The sequence below is a fragment of the Salvia hispanica genome, chromosome 3 (genome assembly GCF_029641045.1).
Source record: "Salvia hispanica isolate PSC_SH4W2 chromosome 3, Shi_PSC_v1, whole genome shotgun sequence".
Classification (NCBI taxonomy): Eukaryota; Viridiplantae; Streptophyta; class Magnoliopsida; order Lamiales; family Lamiaceae; genus Salvia; species Salvia hispanica.
Window position 1 is genome coordinate 52,838,859 of NC_142694.1, and position 22,381 is coordinate 52,861,239.

At 35.1% G+C, this 22,381-nt stretch overlaps 1 protein-coding gene and 1 pseudogene across 1 annotated transcript; one reads left to right on the forward strand and one right to left on the reverse strand.

Moving 5' to 3' along the window:
* Positions 1-502: 502 nt before the first annotated feature.
* Positions 503-4,398, forward strand: LOC125215785 (inactive leucine-rich repeat receptor-like serine/threonine-protein kinase At1g60630). The gene is made up of 2 exons (XM_048117329.2): positions 503-2,898; positions 3,622-4,398. Exons 1-2 carry the CDS (start codon positions 1,563-1,565, stop codon positions 4,278-4,280), a joined length of 1,995 nt encoding a protein of 664 aa, XP_047973286.1. The 5' UTR covers positions 503-1,562; the 3' UTR covers positions 4,281-4,398.
* Positions 4,399-14,270: 9,872 nt separating this feature from the next.
* LOC148931069 (protein FAR1-RELATED SEQUENCE 5-like) lies at positions 14,271-16,490 on the reverse strand (annotated as a pseudogene).
* Positions 16,491-22,381: the final 5,891 nt, after the last annotated feature.

The following is a 22,381-nucleotide window of genomic DNA, read 5'->3' on the forward strand; positions in this document are numbered from 1 at the left end:
TTGATCTTAATTGTAGCTTTACTGTAACATCATTCCAATTCGAAGGGTAAAATCATCCAAAAATTAGAATCAGTCCACGTGTAATATGATTGTTGCAGGAGACATGAGGCATTCAATATTTTAGGCAAAATATAATTATATACTCTAATTGGGTGAAATAAATTTAATTAACAATTGCAAAATTAGGCAGAACTAGAAGATATTGAAATTGTATATAGATATAACAGAGATATTTCTACTTAGGGTTTTAGTTTTTACATTTCAAAAGGTGTATGAAATTATGAAATTTGTTATGTTAAAATCCCTTCCCTTATCTGTCGCATTCAATCATTTCAAATTTTACACTCAATCAAAGAACAATATAATACACCCGCATTAATTAAAGAACAAATCAAGAGAGAATAAAGAAGAAAAGAATCATGCAAAACGTCAGCATAATTGAGAAATTAAGACAAGTAGAGAGACAAAGAGACATAATCAGTGTGGTTTAGCTTTCATAATTTTGCACGTTCAAAACAAAAGCACTATTTTATGAGCTTTTGCCGATAGCCACAAAATTCTTGTAACTATGCCACCTGAATCCGTGTCTCCCCACCTAAGCTCATTTATTGCCTCCTCTGTTTCTGCTGTCTGCTTTCAATACCTCCACCATTTTCCCATTTATGGCCAGTAGAAAGATTACTTGCCTCTCTCTCTCATCAACTGTTTCTACTTAGGCTTCAATTATGCTGCGTTCTTGAATGCTCACACCTTTCGAGAGCACTAGAGCATGAAATTAAGTTGATTGGCGGGTTGGTAGCAATTATGCCAATCGGTTTTCAATGTTGAAGAGGAAAAGATTCGTCTGCATTTCGGGGATGTGGGCATGCATGTTCTTTCACTAGTCTTGAGAAGGAAATTAAAATCAAGATTCAATTTTTATAGTTTTTCTTTTGTGGGAGTGGGATTCTTTGCTGATTAGCTGAGCTTCAGCCATGTGTAAGAATGCCTAATTGCTCACTTCTTCTTCTAAGCTCAGTGAGAGAGAGAAGGTGTGCAGTACAGTTGAGTGCATAAAGAAGAAACCATTAGTGAAAAGCTCAGTGGGTAGATGGGGTTTCATTTCATTAATTGATATCCATTTTCTTGGGTTTTTGTCAGTTTGCTTTTTTCCCCTTTACCTTGATGAAGCCGTCTCAGTAAAGCAAATGTGAGAGAGCGTCAGTCAACCCTAAGGGGTTGATAGTGACAATAACTGGCGCCTTATTTTGCACTTCATTTTGGCCCCAGTAATTTCAAAAACTAATCTTTTCTCACACCCTTCCCCCCCTTTTCATGATTGTTCTAGATCTGTAATTTAGGCTCTGTTGAAGCCAAAGGTGTAGCCATTGTTAACTTGTACACTCCGAGATTTTGCAGGTGCTTAGTGCTAATCAAGTGGCTTTAGTTAACTTAGGGTGAACTACATGTGTTTTTTACTGATGGGTACGAATTCAAGAATTCATTTTTAGCTGTACTTCTCATTTATTAGTTTCCCCAGCTGGGTGGTTGTTGTGGTCTTGAAAGTCTGTTGAGTTTTATCCATGGATGGTCCATTGCAAGTATTGGTGCTTAAGCACAACCCCATTTGCTCACTCTTCTTGCTGTCACCATTGTTGTTGATGCTCATCACACTGCCACCACTAGTTAGATCAGGCGATGCCGAGGCTCTCTTGGCTCTGAGAGCTTCGATGGACTCGGTGGGGGTGCTCCCGTGGGGTCGGGGAGGGGCTGATGTTTGCCAGTGGCAAGGTGTTAAAGAGTGCTTGAATGGGAGGGTGACCAAGCTTGTGGTGGAGAGGTTTAACTTAAGTGGCTCATTGGATGGCAAAAACCTTAATCTGTTGGATCAGCTTAGGGTGCTGAGCTTTAAAGAGAACTCGATTTCTGGCCAAATCCCAGAGCTTCCTGGCCTTGTAAATCTCAAGTCTCTTTACCTCAACAACAACAAGTTTGAGGGTGGAATCCCAGTTAGTCTTGCTCGGATGCATCGCCTCAAGGTGGTTGTGCTGTCGGAGAACAGGCTATCGGGTCAGATTCCTCAGGCGTTCGTTGGATTGAGCCGATTGTATGTGCTTTTTGTGCAGGATAATAGATTGACTGGTTCTATTCCCCCATTCAACCAAACCAATCTTACATTCTTTAATGTTTCTAATAACTTGCTATCCGGGAGAATACCTATAACTGCAGCATTGGCTAAGTTCGATGGGCTCTCTTTCATTGCCAATGCTGATCTGTGTGGTGAACAGATTCAGAAGCCATGTCGTTTTGGTCCATCTGCCAGTCCATCATTTTCAGTAGAGCCCGGTGAAACAGGACATCATCATAAGTGGAATAAGAAGCATATTTTGATTCCTGTTCTCAGTGTCATTGGATTTGTCCTTCTATGCATCATTGCAGTGGTTCTTATCGCGTGTTTGAGGAACAGAGGCAATGAGAAGGAGGCGGGTGGTAAGGTGGCTGCACGAGGCGTGGAGGAGGGGGCACCTAGTGGGACAGCAGACGAGAACGCTGAGGGCAAACACGAGGTGTTTCCTTGGGATCAAGGGGGTGAAGGGCTAGGGAGTTTGACATTTGTTGGTGATGAGAAGATGAATTACAGCTTGGAGGATCTTTTGAAGGCTTCAGCTGAGACGTTGGGGAGGGGGATGTTGGGGAGCACGTACAAAGCAGTGATGGAGACGGGCTACATTCTGACAGTCAAGAGGCTGAAAGATGCGATGTACCCGACAATGGAGGAGTTCAGAAGACACATTGAGATTCTTGGCAGGTTAAGACATCCCAATCTGGTTCCTCTCAGGGCTTATTTTCAGGCTAAGGAGGAACGTCTACTCGTGTATGATTACTTCCCCAACGGCAGCCTCTTCTCTCTCGTACATGGTTCGTATGCCTATACTTGTTTCACCAGTTTACATTTTACCATGTAGTATGTGTTTATATAGTGGTGTTTAGCAAATATTTGTTCATGGTTCTTGGATTTCAATTCATCATGCCTTTTAACAGAATTTGGCATATGACTTTCACTAAACCTATAGAAGCATAGCATATTTTGCTAGAATAGCTCAATTTTGGCTCCTGTGTTTTCTGCTTGATAACTTCCCACAAATATGGCCACCAGAATCTAGTTAATGCCTTAATGGAATCTAACCATAAAACAAACTGATGAAATTTCAACAAAAAGTGTAGAGAGAACTAGTACATTTTTAGTCCATGGACATTGCACTAACATCATCCGTAGACCCTATTCTTTAAAAATATCACAAACGTCTGCATATTGATATAATATCGCTGGAAGATTATTTGCATTTTTTTAGACCAAAATACCCTCTAGACTATAAGAGTTATTTATGTTTTTTTCTTGAGGGAGAGAACCATGTTCATTCATTTCCATTCAAGTATGTGTCGAGACGAGCAATTATTTGCCAAGTCCAGAGCTCTTATAGCCTAGGGGTATTTTGCTCCAGAAAAAGTGTAGAAAATAGGGACTGCGGGTGATATTAGTTCAATGTTTAGGAACTAAAAATTAACTCCCAAAAATGTAATATTCCAAAATTCTTTTGATTTCTAATTTCTACTTTTTATCCTTCAATCAATTTTTTGTAGGATCAAGAACTGCAGGTGGTTCAAAGCCTCTTCACTGGACATCTTGCCTTAAAATAGCCGAAGACGTCGCGACCGGGCTGCTCTACATCCACCAGAACCCTGGCCTAACTCATGGTAACTTGAAATCCACCAATGTACTACTCGGGTCCGACTTCGAGTCATGCCTCACGGACTACGGACTGACACCCTTCAGAAACCCCGAGTCGTACGAGGAATCCAGTGCTTCGTCCCTCTTCTACCGGGCTCCCGAGTGTCGCGATCCCCACAGACCCCTAACACAGAAGGCCGATGTATATAGCTATGGGATCCTCCTGCTCGAGCTTCTAACCGGCAAGACCCCTTTCCACGACTTCATGCAAGAACACGGCCCGGACATATCCGGATGGGTACGGTCTATACGGGACGCAGAGACCGAGTCGGGCGACGACCCTGCGTCGAGCAACGAGGGGTCCGAGGAGAAGATCGGTGCTCTCCTGGAGATTGCCGTGGCGAGCGTCGCGGCCGTGCCCGAGAACCGGCCCGCGACCAGGGACGTGGTGAGGATGATTCGAGAGGTGAGAGTGGACGCTCACTTGTCGTCGAACAGCAGCAGCCACTCCCCGGGGAGATGGTCGGATACTATCCACAGTTTGCCAAGGGAAGATCAGTTAACTATGTAGCATTGTTTATGTGAATTCTTTTCTACTTCATTTGTTGAATGGGTGATGTTTCATTTCCTCGGAATTTTCAGACCTAATTCAATTGAAATTGAGCATTTTATTGTGCTTTTTGGCAGTAGTGTATTTCTCAAATATGGAATTTGATTGGCCAACTAATAATGAAAATAAAAATTGTGTGACATCAAACTTCTAAAAATAGTCATTCTCTTTGTATATGTTGATGACATTCTTAGCAGTGATGTACATGTAATTGATGACATTCTTAGCAGTGATGTACATGTAATTGATGAACTATGCCATTCACTTCAATATATCAAGAGAAAGTTCAAGGAAATGTTTGTTGCTTAAGAAGAACAGTTATCTAAAAGATTAGAGCATCTCCAATAGAGGCTAGCCCACTGGCTAGCCGTTTCGCGGCGCTTGCCGGTCGGCTAGCCGAACTACTGCATACGCATGACGTCGTCGGTGAAACCAAGAGCGAGACTGGGAGCTACAGATTGGACCTCAGATTGCCTGCTTGAGGCTGCTCCTTTAGACATCCGCATTGCCGTTTTTTTCCCAACCGGGCGACGACGGCAAGGAACTGGTGGAGGGGCCTCTTCGGCATTGTCGGAGAGGTCGTGGGAACCGGTACTACTGCTGTAATCGCTGGAGATATTGAGCCTCATCCGCTTCGGCCAGCCAGCCTCCATAGGGGATAGCATCAGCTCTATATAGGCATCCCAGTATTTAAACAAATAGAACTTTCTCGCCTCAGGGAACTGCCACATCGACAACTCTTTCACATCCTCCATGCCCATGCCGCTGATCATCGTGCGGCCTTATCCGATCCCATTGTTCCGGACCTCCTCTGGCATATGATACTTTGCATTCGTCGGCTTAAATACTTCGTAGCTTGTATAATGCGAGCCCACATTGTTCGACCGAATGGGATCATCCACGACCGAGATCATGGCCTTTTCCAGAGCAGTGCACTCCTATGAAGTCCAAACCGACCTCCGGGTCTCAACATCTTCCCCCCAACTGGCGACGACTCAGCAGCAACCCCCTTGCCCTTGCCCTCCTTCTTCGACCTTCCCACCGAACCACTCTCTTGCCCCTGCCGGCTTGCCACCGGTTCTCTCTCAGCGGGCTAATGAGTCAGTTCCCTCATCGAAGAAAGACCCAACTCCTCAAGTGAGAAAGTTTCCACGCCAGTGTACTTAGTCTCCGGTGGAGTGAGTCACCGAACCACATGTCAAATGATCTAAACTGGGCCGATAAACATTGTCCCCAACCGGAGATTGGGTAACCCCCGGTTTGGCAGCGGCGGGCATCCCGCTCCTCATCCTGGCCATCACGCCAGTCATCCCCAGCATCCCTCCCACCCATGGGAACATCCCGTAGATCCCGTGAAATCTACCCACACCCATTCCCATACCGGGCAGCATCCCGGGCATTCCACCCATCCCCGCCATCCCAACGACGTTTCCCCCACTTGCACTAGGGAACGTTGTTGTTGGTGATTTGCTAGTGTCGGAGACTCATTGTCGCAATCCATTATCTTCAAGAGAAATGAGAGTGGACAAAGAGATACTCGTTAAAACAAGTAGTGCGAATGAAATGAAGTGCAACGAGCCGTATATATAAAGTTGAAATAAAAAAAATAAAAAATAGCGCTCGCCGATCGAGGACCGATCGTGGACCCACAATAGTGGGCGAGCGATCGGCGAACTGCCAAGGCCGACACCCGACCGCTCGTCCTCCCCCTTTCATTTGTTGTGTTCGCCGCACCCAGTAATGAAGTGCAACGAGCCGTATATATAAAAATCGTAATTTATTTCGAAAAAAAATCGTATTTTATTTCAAATTTCGAAAAAAAATCGTATTTTCCAAAATCTTTTTGTTTTTCAATTTTTCTATACTGTTGCCTCTAATGATGATTTAACTCTGAAGAATCATTAACTCTAATGATGATTTGACTCTGAAGAATCTTTGTTCTTCTAAATATTAGAGTGATACGATTTTTTTTCCAAATTTTTCGTTTTTCAATTTTTTAATGTTGCCTCCTTTAAAAATCCTTTAATATCTGAAAAGGCCTCTTCAATATTTCCATCCGGCCCATTAAATTTGGCCCAAACAATTTTGTTTATATTTTCGTATATACAAATTTTGGCGCTATTTTACGATTCCGTCTACTATATATACACACTGACTAACAGAAAAGATATTTCTATCATTTTTTTTACGATTGAATATCAATGGAATTTGCTAAGACGTTAGAAGATATCATATTTTTTGTGCTTCCTGAAGCTCTCCAGCTTCAGATCGATATCAATCAGCCATTTCGAGTGCAGAGCACTCATACTCTCAATTTTTACGATGCACAATTTGACCGCTCTCTCCAGCTTCAGATCGATATCAATCAGCCATTTCGAGTGCAGAGCACTCATACTCTCATTTACGATGCACAATTTGACCGCTCTCTCCAGCTTCAGATCGATATCAATCAGCCATTTCGAGTGCAGAGCACTCATACTCTCAATTTTTACGATGCACAATTTGACCGCTCTCTCCAGCTTCAGATCGATATCTGCACTCGAACTCTCATTTACGATGCACAATTTGACCGCTCTCTCCAGCTTCAGATCGATATCAATCAGCCATTTTGAGTGCAGAGCACTCATACTCTCAATTTTTACGATGCACAATTTAACCGCTCTCTCCAGCTTCAGATCGATATCAATCAGCCATTTCGAGTGCAGAGCACTCATACTCTCATTTACGATGCACAATTTGACCGCTCTCTCCAGCTTCAGATCGATATCAATCAGCCATTTCGAGTGCAGAGCACTCATACTCTCAATTTTTACGATGCACAATTTGACCACTGCTGCAGTAATTCTGCAGGAGGTGTCAGAACTCTTGGTTGCAGACTAGAATGGATCGACTCAATTTTTACGATGCACAATTTGACCGCTGCTGCAGTAATTCTGCAGGAGGTGTCAGAACTCTTGGTTGCAGACTAGAATGGATCGACGAGGAGGCTTTCATGGCGGATCACGTCAATTTTGTTGGCGAGCTAGTTTATTTTAGCGCCGCCGGTGATCAGCTAATTCGCCTACGTGTTCCTGCTCCGATTGCTGATCCACTGCAGATTCCGCCGGTGGTTCCGGTTCGTCCGCCAATTCCGCCTGCGGTACCTCTTCAACCGCCGGCGATTGATGTTCATCCGCTGGCGATTCCTGTTCGTCCTCCGGCGATTGATGTTCAACCTGCGGATCTGGCGCAGATTGCTGTTCTTCCGCCTCGCAACCTCAACTACCGACGGCCGCCGAGAATCCGCAACCTCAACTACCGACGGCTGGCGCAGATTGCTGTTCTTCCGCCTCGCAACCTCAACTACCGACGGCCGCCGAGAATCCGATACCAATATGTCCGGCTCAATCTATTAGAAATGGGCCACTCACCCCTTAAAAGCCTCATAAGCGGGAGGGTTATCCACACTTATATAGAGAAGCTAGGATCATCACCAAGCCGATGTGGGACAAGATATTAGAATTTTAACACAATCTGCCTCGGAATCGACGCATCTGGCTCAGACTTCCGCGGATTCGCGTTCGCCGTAATCTGGAAATTGCAGTAAGTCTCTATTTAATCTCCTTATCTCCTAATTTAGTTCGAGCATCCTGCTTCTCCTTATCTCCTAATTTATTTTTGAAAATTTCTTTTTGCAGAACCTCTGATTAATCCTGGTAACATGCACACATTCTGAGAGTCTGTTAAATTCCACTGCTATTGTGTTTCGAGTCGTAAAAATAACTGGTATTCTAGGTATTGTGTTTAGAGTCGTTTACTGAATAGGTTTACTGAATAATATTGTATTGTTTCCCATTCTCAGATTTATTGTTTACTTACTGAATATGAATATGTTGCATTGTTTCTCTCTCCTTCCGTTTGTTTCTCTAAATCTTTCTGTTGTTTTGTTTTGTTTCCGTATCTTTCTCTCTCCTAATCTGTTTCCGTACTGCTATCATTAAGAACGTGTGTGATTGGGTGCTGTGCTGAACATCTCATGCCTTTTAAAATTATTGCTGATGTAGTATGTGCACTATCAATGTTTTATTTGATAATTGATTTAAGTGTTCACTACCGTCCAATTAGAATTATTTAATTCTCCAATTTTAGTTGAATAGTGAATTTATTTATATAAATAATAGTAATAATTGGTTGAATATTAATTTTTGGTAATAAAAATTTTATCATTTAAATTATGTTAATCTAATATCAATAGAGTATTACTTAAAATTATAATTAGCGGCTATTGATTGCAGTTTGCAACAGGGAGTTATCAATTTCATGTCTAATTTGTTTTTGAGTAAAAATCTATCAAATTTTTAAAAGTCATTTTATATTCAAATTTTATTGTTATTAATTATTTTTCATTTAATTTTAGCCATTTCCATAACTTTGAAACTCGAATATAACATTTTATAACTTTCAATTGTCCCATGATGGTCAAAATTAAAACTAGTACGACAAAACCAAAAATATGATATAGCAATAAATTCACATATTTTTTTATATATCAACATCTTTAATTAACACTTTAAATAAAATGACATCATTTTATCAAAACACTACGTAATATTGTCTTATCATAATTTTAAATTTTTAAAAATTACTATAATTTTATATTTAACTTTAAAAGTTATGAGATCAACAAGAAGAAGTCAACAAATTACAAATTATACTAATATAAATGACAATTATTCTTTAAATTATTAAATCTCAATTATATTATACTAATAATACTAAAATAATTTTAAGAATAATCAGTAGTACAAAGGGACTTTCAGTTACGGAGTATTTTTTAAAATTATTTAGTGTAATATTAGTATATTATAATTGAGATTAATATATATTTAAATATAAAGTAACTTTCCGAATTTAATAATTGTTTAGTTTTTATGAATTATAACTAGAATTGATTACTCTTCAAATACTAACAATACTTCATTAATTACTTTTTTTCTCCGTCCCTATTATTTTATCAATTTTGTATTAAAATTCATGTCAAACTCAAAATGCATATTCTTGGAGACGGAGAGAGTAATATTTAAATGAATCTGATGCAACTGAATATGAAATTATAAAATTTATCTTAAGCTCCTAATTAATCGCCATTTAAATAAAATCATTATCAGTAGCCTCAATATGTATGTGTAGTTCGTGCGTCGGGTGTTAAAGTTAGATAGAGCAAAGTTTGTAAAAGTGAGGCAGAAACGTTATCGTTTCACGGCAAGTGTTAGCTTAATAGAAAAGGCAGGATATGTTCTAATTGAATTAAAAGCACCGTTCCACATCACAACACCCCCAGCTGTGTTCCAACCACAACCGGGGATCCACTCCCGTGTGATAATTTCAAATATAGAATATGACGCAGAAATTGTTAAAATAGCAAATAATGACATAAATTAATCATTCTGCGGAGATAATGATCCAATAGAATAAAAATTTTAAATGAATAACAATTTATTAAAATATATAAATAAATAAACTTTGATAATGATCCAATAGAAAAAAAAATTAAAATGAATAACAATTTATTAAAATATATAAATAAATCAACTTTACAAAAATATATGAAAGTAGAGGAATCTAACCTAATAAAACCTTAAGGACTGAACATTGGAAATCCTCATATTTTTGAGCGAAACAAAGCTTGAAGTATAACTAGCAACATTGGGCAAATTATGATATAATGCTAGTTGAAAAGGACTATATAACACATACGTTCTCCTGATTTTGGAATAGATGAAGAGTTGATGTGCACTGTGAAACAATAGGTCACCATTTGCCAAAATTTTAATCGGATAAACAACAAAGAGGATACTCGGAGATAACTGGAAGCTAAATTCATATTCCTTTATCCAAGAATTTGTATCTCCATAGTCTTTCATCATCCAAATCACAAGAACCAAATCATCTGTATTATCACATAAACATAGCCGATCCTTCAAAATATATATCCGATATGTTCCATGAAACAATGTCGTAAATCCTTCTTCACTAGGTGCCGGAGGAATAGATAAACTCATAAAAAGCTCTGTTTCAAGATCAAAACAATAAATTGAAAATTGTTTATCATAATCAGATACTAACCAGTGGAGATTTCCATTAAAAAATAAAGCAAAATCAAGAAGCTCGGGGCGGTGAGATCTTTTTGAATACAATCTAGTGACGGGAGCAGCTTGTGGCGGCTGCAGGATGCTTCTCCATAGGTCTCCTCCTCCTAGAGTATATATATGACATGATAGAGATTTACTTTCAACACATAAAACCTTATATTGTTGACTTAACTTGCTCACTCCAAATCCAAATATATATTTTGTAGCAGGCAAAGGAGGAAGCTCAATATACTCCTCTGTCGTTGGATTGCATATAAAAAGAATATTGTGATTATTTTTCAATTCGTTCCACACCAAAACCAAACCATCAGTTGAATCAATAACAATTTGGACATGGTCGGGAGTTGGATATTGAATATGAGGAGGAGGCAAACTGAATCGGTAAAGTGGCTGGCAGGCCTCATCGTAGATTGCACACAGCCCGACTTCATGACCGAAAACCATCCCCCGTCCCGGTGCATACAAGTATGCAAACACATCCCCTTGTATTAAACTGCGCACTAATTTACAAACACAATTGCAGATCGCAATGCTTCTACTCGGGAGTCTTATCAGAATCTCTACGATAACCTCTTGCGGCAGATGACTCAACAAATCTTCCTTCATCAATACTCTTTCAAAACTACCCTACACTTTGCTATTTTATGAAACACGGAAACTACTTCTACATTAAAAATGCGGCTCTACTTATAGACTAAAAAAAAATTCAAACCCTAGCTTTGACAAGTAAACAAAATAATAATAAAAAAGATAAAATCTTTACACGGAAAAAAAAGATTAAATTTGGCTTAATAATCTTGACATGGAAACAAAATAGTTATCTCATAGGGAATAAGATGAAATTTAGCAAAATAATTTTGATCACATGGAAACAAAATGATTTATCCCTTGGAGAAAAAAAAATCTTTCGTATTATTGCTTTTATTTTAGTTTTCATTTCCTTTACAAAAATAAATTCTCAAATATATAAGGTAAACTAATTAACTAAAATTGAAATCGATTAGTTTCAAATTAACTATAATTGAATATAAACAAAATTACTACTAATTAAATCTTGATATATATTTGATGATATTTTACCTAAAAAAATTAATCATATAAGGTAAAATGCCAAAGTGGGTTTAAATTTAGTGTATGATTGGAGAAGTTTTATACACCAAAAATGAGTTTGGGTATATGATTGGAGAGATGATCTAAATCTAAAACTCCATTCTTATATCAAACCATATATATTAATTATAATACTTAATCTTATAACATTCATAATATAATTTACCATATCAATTTACAGCTTGATTATAGCTTTTTTTTTTAATGTACCTTAAATGTTGACCTTCACCAAATTTGGCTGGATATAATCTGCTCATCTCATTTTCTTTGTCGTTTGTGAACAAATGCTTACAAACTATGTCTTGTCGTTGAAATTAGTGAATATTTTTTCGAACGTTGACTCTATTGTACGGCTTTGATATGACTACATGACATTTATCTATCTTGTTGCGCACCAATTTAATAGGGAAATCAAATGAAATTAATTTTAAACATAGGAGTAGTAAAAATTTTGGCTAGGTAAAAGTTGATGTCACTTCTTGAATTTAGGCACGCATCTCTTAAAACTTAAAAGTTAAAAACGTTGAGCCGAAATGGAAATAGCCAAAATTAAGTATAAATACATGAAATAATCGAAAATGACCTAAATGCAATTACATGCAAAATAGTCAAAATTTTGACTATATATAAAATGCCAAAATATGAACTCAATGGCCAATGCATAGCTTTTATTCCACTCAGTTGGCAAAAATTGTACTTCATATACATTGGAAAAAAAACATTAAATACGTAGAAATTAAATATGTAGACCCAAATATTTTATTTCATAATATATCTCTCCTAATTACTCGACTGAAAAGATTATGGCGATACTAACGCCATGTTTGGTAGGGGTGATAATTCATCTAGAGATGAAAATTCATGAACAAAAATATCATTTTTGTAGATGAGTTGTCACCCCTACCAAACATGACATAAATAGACAAATCGTTCACTTTTTCCACATCAGCCACATTCCTTTTTACTAGCAATTTTTGTCTTGCACATTGACAGCTGTTCGCTTTCGTTTGTCTATTTAATCCATACTCCCTCCGTCCGCCATTAGGAGTCTCATTCCTTGGCGTATGGATTTTAAGAAATATTAAGAAAAGTGGGTGGAAAAAAGTTAGTGGAATAGGGGTCCCACTTATATAAATTAGTTTTAAATGAAATGTGGGTGGAATGAGTTAGGTGAAGGTGGGACTCTATTACCATTTAAGGTAAAAGTGAACCGGGACTCCTATTCATGGACGAACTAAAATGGAAAAACGGGACTCCTATTCACGGACGGATGGAGTATCTTTTACTACTACTATTCCTTTCGTTTCTTCATAGTTGAGTCATTTTTCTATTTCGGGAAGTTTCTTCATAGTTGAGTTATTTCCATATATAGTAATTATTTTCTCTTTCTTACTTTTTTCTCTCTACTTTATTCACTTTCTACTTTATTCTCTCCACTTTTTTCTCTCTCTTACTTATTTTATCTATTTATTCAACATATTCAACATCTCTTTCTTAAACTCTGTGCCGAAAAATTTCGCCTCAACTATGGTGAAACGGAGGAAATATATTTTATTAGGAAAATGTTATGTGGCCACATTATGGCCAGCCATAAACTGATTTAATTGCAAAAAAACCGGTTTTTTAATAAGTTCCGGTTCAATGCAAATTACTTTTACTTTTATACCCCTATATTATTTTCCCACCTGCCTTTTGACATAGAGGCGCTTCTTTTACATTTTCATTCTCTCTCGTCCTCTCCCTCTCATCAATTCCTTTCATTCTCCCTCATCCCTTCCCTCCCTTCAATTCCCTCCCTCGTATTCCTTCTCTCTCAACTCTTCTTTTTTTACTTTTAAATTTTTTTGTTTTGTCTAAAAATTTGAAATAGATTGCGTAAAAGTTTATGTGAAAATATCAAGTGTTTTACATTTATTTTTAGATTATGGAAAAACAAAAATTGGATAGATTTAGGATAAGAAGCAGGGAATGTATATGTGTTTTAGTAAATGTCTATATGAGTTCATTATTTTTTTTTCTTTTTGTTTCATTTCTCCTTGCAGCCATCTTATAGTAGTATCATCTTCCGTGGATATTGGATTCAAAGCTGAATATATGCTTTCGAACAAACAAACAAAAAAAATTATTGAACTCTTGGGCATAATTTAAAGAAAAACAAATGCTCAAGCTTATAATTTAGCACTAGCTTAATCCATAAATCCCAATTAGAATGAATTTATTTTCAGCACATTAAGTATAAGATAATTTGAATTAATTATCAAAATATTCCCAATTGAATTTATTTTCAGCACATTAAGTATAAGATAATTTGAATCAATTATCAAAATATTCCCAATTGATCAATTGGATATAAAATGCAATTAAAATCCCATATTTAATTTAGGATCAAATATCAATTAAAATGAGTGTATCTAATTAATCTAATTCACTATAGCAAACCAAAAAAATCTACTCCACAAACTAATATTATGGTTCATAATGACGTGTATCTAGAAAGATAGCAAACAAAAAAAAACTACTCCACAAACTAATATTATGGTGTCATAATGTCGTGTATCTAGAAATTTAACCACAGCAAAAACCAAAATACAACAAAAATAGTACTTAAAAAATCTAATATGATGGTAAGGTACGTAGAAATTCAGCTACATCATGCCAAAAAAGTCCACTACAGAAACGATTTAAAAAATATTTTCACCAGCTACGGACATCAATCTTTTTCATGTGCATATTCATTGTTGTCGTGGCGATTATCTGCAACTGATCTGAAATTTAAATATACGAGTAAAAATAATAAAGTGAAATATATTGATTACAAAAAAAATAGTATAACTCATAAAAACATAATATTCAACTATTCACATACCCGTCATGCAAATCTAGGCAGTTACGTTTGTCATGTGATACTCCACGAAGCCCACATCCATGACAAGCCCTAGGCTTCAAATTTGACTTTTCTTTTGATGATAGCATTCGCTTACCGCATCCTTTTGTTCTTATTCCGGAAGAATCGCCAATCTTTCTTGATTTATTTGATCTTTCCCCTTTTTGACTTCCATATACAGTAGTTGGACTACTACTCATCTCTGATGTTACCATGTGGATAATCAAGTTGTTCATCCAAAAACTTTGTCTCCTCATTAGTCAAAGATGCATCATCAATCAATATTGAAACCTTGTAAGATAACTTCGAGCGTCGTGATACCAAAAAGTTTGTTGGATCATCATTGGCGTTTTCATCATCCATTGTATATACAACACCAACATTTACTTCTCGTGTCCATCGGAAAAAAGCTAGCATGTGTCTACATGGAATACCATCAAACTCGAATTTTCCACAGTTACATGATATATGATCTCTCCGTATATCATGCACAAGTAGCCTCGGCTTCGAAGACGAATAACTTTTAAAGTTCATCACATTGTAAATCACAATATCATCTGATTCGTCTCTTGTCGAGGCAGGTTGCACAGAATAACCATGGCTTCGACTCATTTCTTCTTGAAACTCCATCCATTTCTTTTTCGTGTACTTTAACCATTTGAGTTTCAATCGGCCAATTTGTTTTGATTTTGGGATGCTCATTCATGTCAATATGGTCCGCAACTAACTCATTGTGTCTTTGGCGTCTTAATACTCGATTAAATCGTGTGATAAAATCCATCAATGAGTTCTTGTTAGAGACATACTTTTTAAAAAATGAATGCGAACTCTCAGATCTCTGGCTACTTTGCATCCCAGCAAAAAATACATGACTAAAATATGCCGGAATCCACTTATTTCGTAGTTCATACATCAACAATATCCAACTATTTTGCTCCAAATTACCATATTTAATAACCTCAACCCAACTTTGCTCAAATTCCTCTGAAGATGTAGAATTTTTTATAACATTCTTTATGCTCTGATAATGATCTCTGAAAGCCACTAGAGAAATCTTGTTCAATATGTGCCACAAGCAATAGTGATGCACTGTTTTTGGAAGAACTTGTGCAATTGCTTTCGTCATAGCAGGATCTTGATCAATGATAATTGCTATTGGAGCATCTTCCAAAAACTTGTTAAGCGGTCTTCTCATCACTTAAAAATCCACATCCAAAAATTATTGTTTGATGATGATGATTAACCCCTACGAAAGGTGTAAAAATCATTCCATACTTATTGGTGTTATAAGTGGAATCAAACACAACAACATCACCAAATACACTATACGCCATCCTTGATCTAGAATCTGCCCAAAAACATCGTTTAAACATGTTACCTGAATCTGTCTCATAGTTAAAGAAAAATGTTGAATCCTTCTCTTTCTCGGAGGTAAAGAATTCTATCACAGTTTCCGCATCAATACCCTTTTGTTCATCCCTTAAATCTCTCTGAAAGTTTCTAATATCTCTTTCTGTGCAACCTACATTTTTCGGCCCACCGCACTCTATCTCTAATAGTTGCATTTGGTGACAAGTAGGTATTAGCTTCTGAAAATTTTTGAGTCAACACTTTCTTCACAGCAGAAACACTACGGTGTGACCGAAGCAAATGCACCTTTGAAGGTGTAGAAAGTCCAAGATTATGACCTTATGCGAAAACACTAACACTCCAATCAGATCCAGTTTGTTGCTTGATGATAGACATCTTTGCCTTACAATCAGTTCTAACTTTACCACGAGTTCTTGTCTTAATCAGGCCACCACTCAATGCTCTTTTCACTGAACGAGCTTCATCAGTCTGACCCACTTTAAAGCAAACAAATTGTTTACAAACAACCTCATTTGTCACCTTGTTCTTTTTGCTATTGCTGTATCTTGCGCTAAAACCTGCTTCACGTGCTAACTGATTGTAGAATGCAAACGCATCATCTATTGATGCAAACTTCAATCCGATTTCTGGCTTACGATCATTTGCAACTTGAGGAATATACAGTTGATCGCTCATATTTTCACTAAACACACTAACAGAACAATTCAAAATAGTAACATATGTACGCAGAGTAGTAGTAATAATAAATAACAAAAATATTACAATCCTCTCAAAGTTGGGAGTTTAAAATTTAGTATTTTACACATCATCACTGTTGATGAAATAGATTCTCGTATTGCATCCATAAAATATTAGCATGGAATCACATCAAGTCCAGCAATTGTTATTTGTTCTCATAAGCTAGATGACTAGAAGAAAATTAAAGAACATATATATAGTCTATTAAAATTAACCTATTCATAGAACTACAAAAGGAGCAAAAATTTAGTGGTCAAGACATACCACATGGCAATATGATGTGGTATGTCCCACTAATAATACTTTGACAAATGGATTTATAGAAGTCCAACTAAATACTTTCATCCTCTTCTAAAAATGGACATTATTATAAAATTTGGAAAGTCCAAAAATTAACACTACCTATATAATGAATACATGTATAACACACTTATATATTTTGTGACCAAATTAGTTGTCAATAAGAATGCATACGAGTATTTAATACTCCCTCCGTCCTTAAAATTTGGTATCATTTGACCCGGCATGGATTTTAAGAAATGTAATAGAAAATGAGTTGAAAAAGTTAATGGCACGTGGATCCTACTTTTATATATTAGTTTTATAATAAAATGTGAGTGAGAATGGGTTAGTGGAATGTGTGGACCACTACCAAAAATGGTAAAAGTGAAAGGTGACAAATTTTTAGGGATGAAAGGAAATGAAAATAAGTGATAAATTTTTAAGGACGAATGGAGTAATAGAAAGTAGATTGAAAAAGTTAGTGTCATGTGGGTCCTACTTTTATATATTAGTTTTAAAATAAAATGTGAGTGAGAATGAGTTAGTGGAATATTAGGGTCCACTACCAAAAATGGTAAAAGTGAAAGGTGACAGATTTTTAGGGACGGACGAAAAAAGAATAGGTAACAAATTTTCAGGTACGGAGGGAGTATAACAAAATTAAGGTCATTTGCCACCTTTATGTTTAATAGTATAATTATTCATATATGTGCAATGGTAAAATAATATAAAAATGAAATTATATAATTATTCCTAATTTCGCATAGTTAATGTAATGCCACTAAATTTTATTTATAATTTAATTTATAGTTATATTTTTTATTTGTGATTTTTCGCACAGTTAATGTAATGATAACTTAAATTTGTTGTTTACTTTATTTCTTTTATTTCTTGTTTTATATGTACGCAAAAAATTACAAATAATTGCCATAACCTTAAACTAAATCACAAACAAAATTTGTTAGCATTATATTAAACGTATGTAACTATGATTGATTATATAGTTTCATTTTTATACTTATTTTACCATGGTTAAAGACTATGAATAATTATATAAAATATATAAGTAGCTAATAATAAGAAAATGACATAAAAGTTAATTTTAGTATATTAAATTATCATTGACATACCATAAAAAACTCTAAAAATCAAAATATAATAAGATAATTATTACATATATTTTGTTTATTAAATTATTCTTAGAATTAGAAATATATAAGGACCAAATAATTTTTACTAGTTCATAGTAGAAGTATTTTGGTCAAATATAATTATATAAATGCATTCAGTACTCTTAATTTTTGGATAGTTTCCAAATTTTATAATAATGTCCATTTTTAGAAAAGGATGAAAGTATTTAGTTGAACTTCTATAAATCCATTTGTCAAAGTAGTATTAGTGTGACATACCACATCACATTGCCATGTGGTATGCCTTGACCACTACAAAAGTTACTGCGCATGATGTGGTGGCCGGTGGGAGTTATATTCAAACAACAAAAGTTATTAGGTTACATAAAAACTGTTATTCTAAATTCTTGTACGATTATAAATAAAAGTGCATTTATAATAACAAGTTAATTTAATCAAGAACAAGTAACAAGTATATGGCAAGGAGTTAACGAAATAAATATTATCTGGGTCAGCTGGAGCAAAGTTATGAAAGAAATAAACTAATATAAGTTATTGTTAAACGAAGAGATCGAAAGAGACGCCAAATAATCAAAAGTAAAAGTGAGAAAAGTTGCAGAAAAAGACAGCGGCGGACAAATTATACATAAAAGGTTTAATTATGATAGAAAAATAAAAAAGAGAGACAAAATAAAATAAATTAAAAATTTAGTGCTGACATGGAATTAAGGGATTAAAGAACGAGAATAAGGATGATGTTGAAAGTAGGCGCTCATAAGTCGCCTAAAATAAGTTTGCAGCAGATCTTTCCATTTAGTCTTTCCTGTTAAGCATTTCCTCATTCATTCTCCCATAATAATTGTCGACGAGAAGTGATCCATACGAAAGAGAAAGAGTTGTGTGAGAGTGTGACATAATATTTTAACCCCGTAGACCCAATCAGATGAAACTATTTCAAATTTAATGAAGAGCATATGTAAATGACATTTTCTTTTTTATGTACAGAAAATTCGTAAAATTTAAATAAAAATGTTTTAGAGACATAATGGCAATACCATAATGAGGTCAAATTAGTAATTGTAGAATATTTTATATTTTCACTTAAATATATAGTATTTTATACATATACCATACTACCCTTATACATATAAAAATATTTAGTTATATTTAAGAATTGCTTGCTTCGGAAAGAATTATGAATATATTTTGAAAGCTTGAATTAAGCATGTATATAGTCAAATCTCTGTCGCCAATCTCTCATACTTACCAAAAGTATTGGCTTTATTTTTAATTTTTGTTAAAGAAGTGTACATAAATTTCTAAATTGATTATCTAGTTTTAAATACTCCAATGATGTTAAATTTTGAATTACTCTTTCCAACTTCAAGTATGTAACATTAGTTTCTCTAAATTTAATTTAATATAATGAATACTATAAACTATATTAAAACAATACACTATTGAATTATTTTAAGTTCTAAACTTATCTACTAAACTTATCTACCAGTACGTATGTAATAGATTTAATACTCAATTTTAATTTTATTATTATAAAAATATAATTGTCACGATCGTACTTTGCTAAGGATAGCAAACACGGTTTATCGCACCTAGGGGGATTAAAGAAGCGGGGAAGAAAGAGGAATCTCGACAAAACTGAAATTGGAATGAAATCAAGTTGAGATAGCTTGGAAAATATATCAGAGTGCATAATACAAAAGAATATAAACTCATTATTTACATTGCAGCGGAAGAGTCAAGAGAGAATGACACCGTGTATGGAGACACGATGCATCCGAGCATTTATCAACTGAAACACATTCGCCATTTCTGCTCAACATCGCCCCTCTTCGTCACCGTTTAACCTGCATATTTAGAAATGTATGCAGGGCTGAGTACAAAGTTACTCCATGAACACATCGCCAAAAGATACATATATAAATTTGAAAATATTGTCAAGCCATCATCACAGTAACACTTAGGGTTTTATTGAAAAGACCTGAGGCTTACTAAAAATATTCACATTGGGCTGCAGCCCCTTTTCCTGTACTTAGCCATATTTGATCATCTTGTGTCGCTGAGATAGTGTTCTAATACGGTCAACTTCTTTGCCCAATATGTCAGAGGTATCCTTGTGACGGGAAGGTGGCCACCTTCCACGGTCACTAGGGATGTCAATCGAGCCAGCCCATCGGATTTCGGGCCAACCTTATTCGAGTTGCGGGTCAATCAGGTGCGGGCTAATCGGGCTGTGATATTTTCGGGTTATAAAAGTTCAATCTTAACCCTAAAAGCTCGGGTTTCAGGCTAGCCCAGCGGGCTAATCGGGTTGCTACCGGTAAAATTAACATGCGTTCAATCCAATAAATAATGGTGAAAATTAGTTATATTTATAAAATATAAAATATTTAATTATGATAAATTTGAGATATATGCTTAAACTCAAACATAAACATGATTAAATACTAACATTGAGATTTATGCAAAATAAAACATAAACATCAAGAAATTTTAAAGCATGTTTTAGAAATTTAAATATACTAGTTTTTTAGTGAATTTGAAGTTTCTAATTTATATATCTATTATTATGTTAATAAAATTTTAATATATAATTTATATATGTAATATATAAAATTGAAAGCTATGTTTTTAGTAATCTATATTATAAAATAACCAATGAAGTGTCGAATTAGAGTCAAACAAATAGAACGATAGAAATTTGATCGGGTTTTCGGATCTGGCCCTAATGGGTTGCGGGCTAATCGGGCTGTAATTTTATCGGGCTAGAAATTTTCAACCCTAACCTTGTAAATTTGGCGGGCTATTCGGGCCGGCCCATGGGTTGCGGACTACATTGACATCCCTAACGGTCACCTTCTCTGTCGTCCGTTTACGGTCAGAGATATCCCGTGTACACCACCCTCACTGGGACCCGAATTCGACTTATATATCATCATTCGTAATTCACTTGGCCTTAGCCAACAGATAGGCATCATACACAAAACATTTATGGCAAGACAACATCATTAAAATCATGAACATGTGTTCGAGTTTTCATAAAATATAATTTGTATTTTTAGTATAAGAAAGCTCACTTCGTTCGTTTAAATTCCTTAACTTGAAATTCTCACTCCATTTTTAACTTGCAAAGATAACCTTGTGGAACATAAAAAATATAGAATGAACTACAAAAATAGTACCTGGACTATGCGTTTATCTCGCCAGTAAACCCTGGACTTTAAAAATATCCCAAGACAACCCTGGACTAAGCGTTTATCTCGAAAATGGTCCTTTATCACTGTTTCATGACGAAAATACCCTTTTAGGGGGTTTAGGAGGATTTGGGCAATTTGGTCTTTTTACATTTTAAATCTGATATTATTTCAGTTATATACTAAATCTGATATTATTTCAAAATTATCATTCTTCTTCCCTTTTGGCAACCTTCACTTTTTTTCTTTATTTCAATATTAGATTTAATTTTATAAAATTAAATTTTAAATTTCGATTTTTAAATATCAATAATTTTTTTTAATTATTAAAATTACTATTAAATAACAAATTAGTAGTTTTAATCAATATTTGATAGTGTCTAATATTTAATCAATAAGGGACGACGACGCCTTAGTTTTAATCAATATTTAATAGTTTTAATCATAAATAGATCATATAATACGATTTAGTCAACTTCATAATATTTTTAGGCAAATTCTCTATACATTAGATGCATATTTTTTTCGGAATAAATCGTGTTATATGATCTATTTATGATTAAAACTATTAAATATTGATTAAATCTAAGGTGTCGTCGTACCTTATTAATTAAATATTAGACACTATCAAATATTGATTTAAACTATTAATTTGTTATTTAATAGTAATTTTAATAATTAAAAAATATTATTGATATTTAAAAATCGAAATTTAAAATTTAATTTTATAAAATTAAATCTAATATTGAAATAAAGAAAAAAAGTGAAGGATGGCAAAAGGGAAGAAGAATGATAATTTTGAAATAATATCAGATTTAGTACATAACTGAAATAATATCAAATTTAAAATGTAAAAAGACCAAATTGCCCAAACCCTCCAAAACCCCCTAAAAGGGTATTTTCGTCACGAAACAGTAAAAAAGGACCATTTTCGAGATAAACACATAGTCCAGGGTTCATTGGTGAGATAAACGTATAGTCCAGGGACTATTTTTATAGTTCACTCAAAAATATAATATAATATACTAATTACACCTCAAGAAATTCTTAAACTTGAATAAGAATGCATAACTCCTAATTAAGCCTTTTATCCATTCATTGACTTCTAGGAAATTGCGAGAACTTTTATAGTAATTAAATAAAACATTTTTTTCTTATTTCTGTTTTATCTTATTTTATTTTTTTATTATTATTTTTAAAAAGT

Coding starts and splice junctions, on each gene's coding strand:
- LOC125215785 (XM_048117329.2), top strand. CDS start 1,563: ATGGATGGTCCATTGCAAGTATTGGTGCTTAAGCACAACCCCATTTGC. Junction 2,899..3,621: donor CCTCTTCTCTCTCGTACATG/GTTCGTATGCCT, acceptor AATTTTTTGTAG/GATCAAGAACTGCAGGTGGT.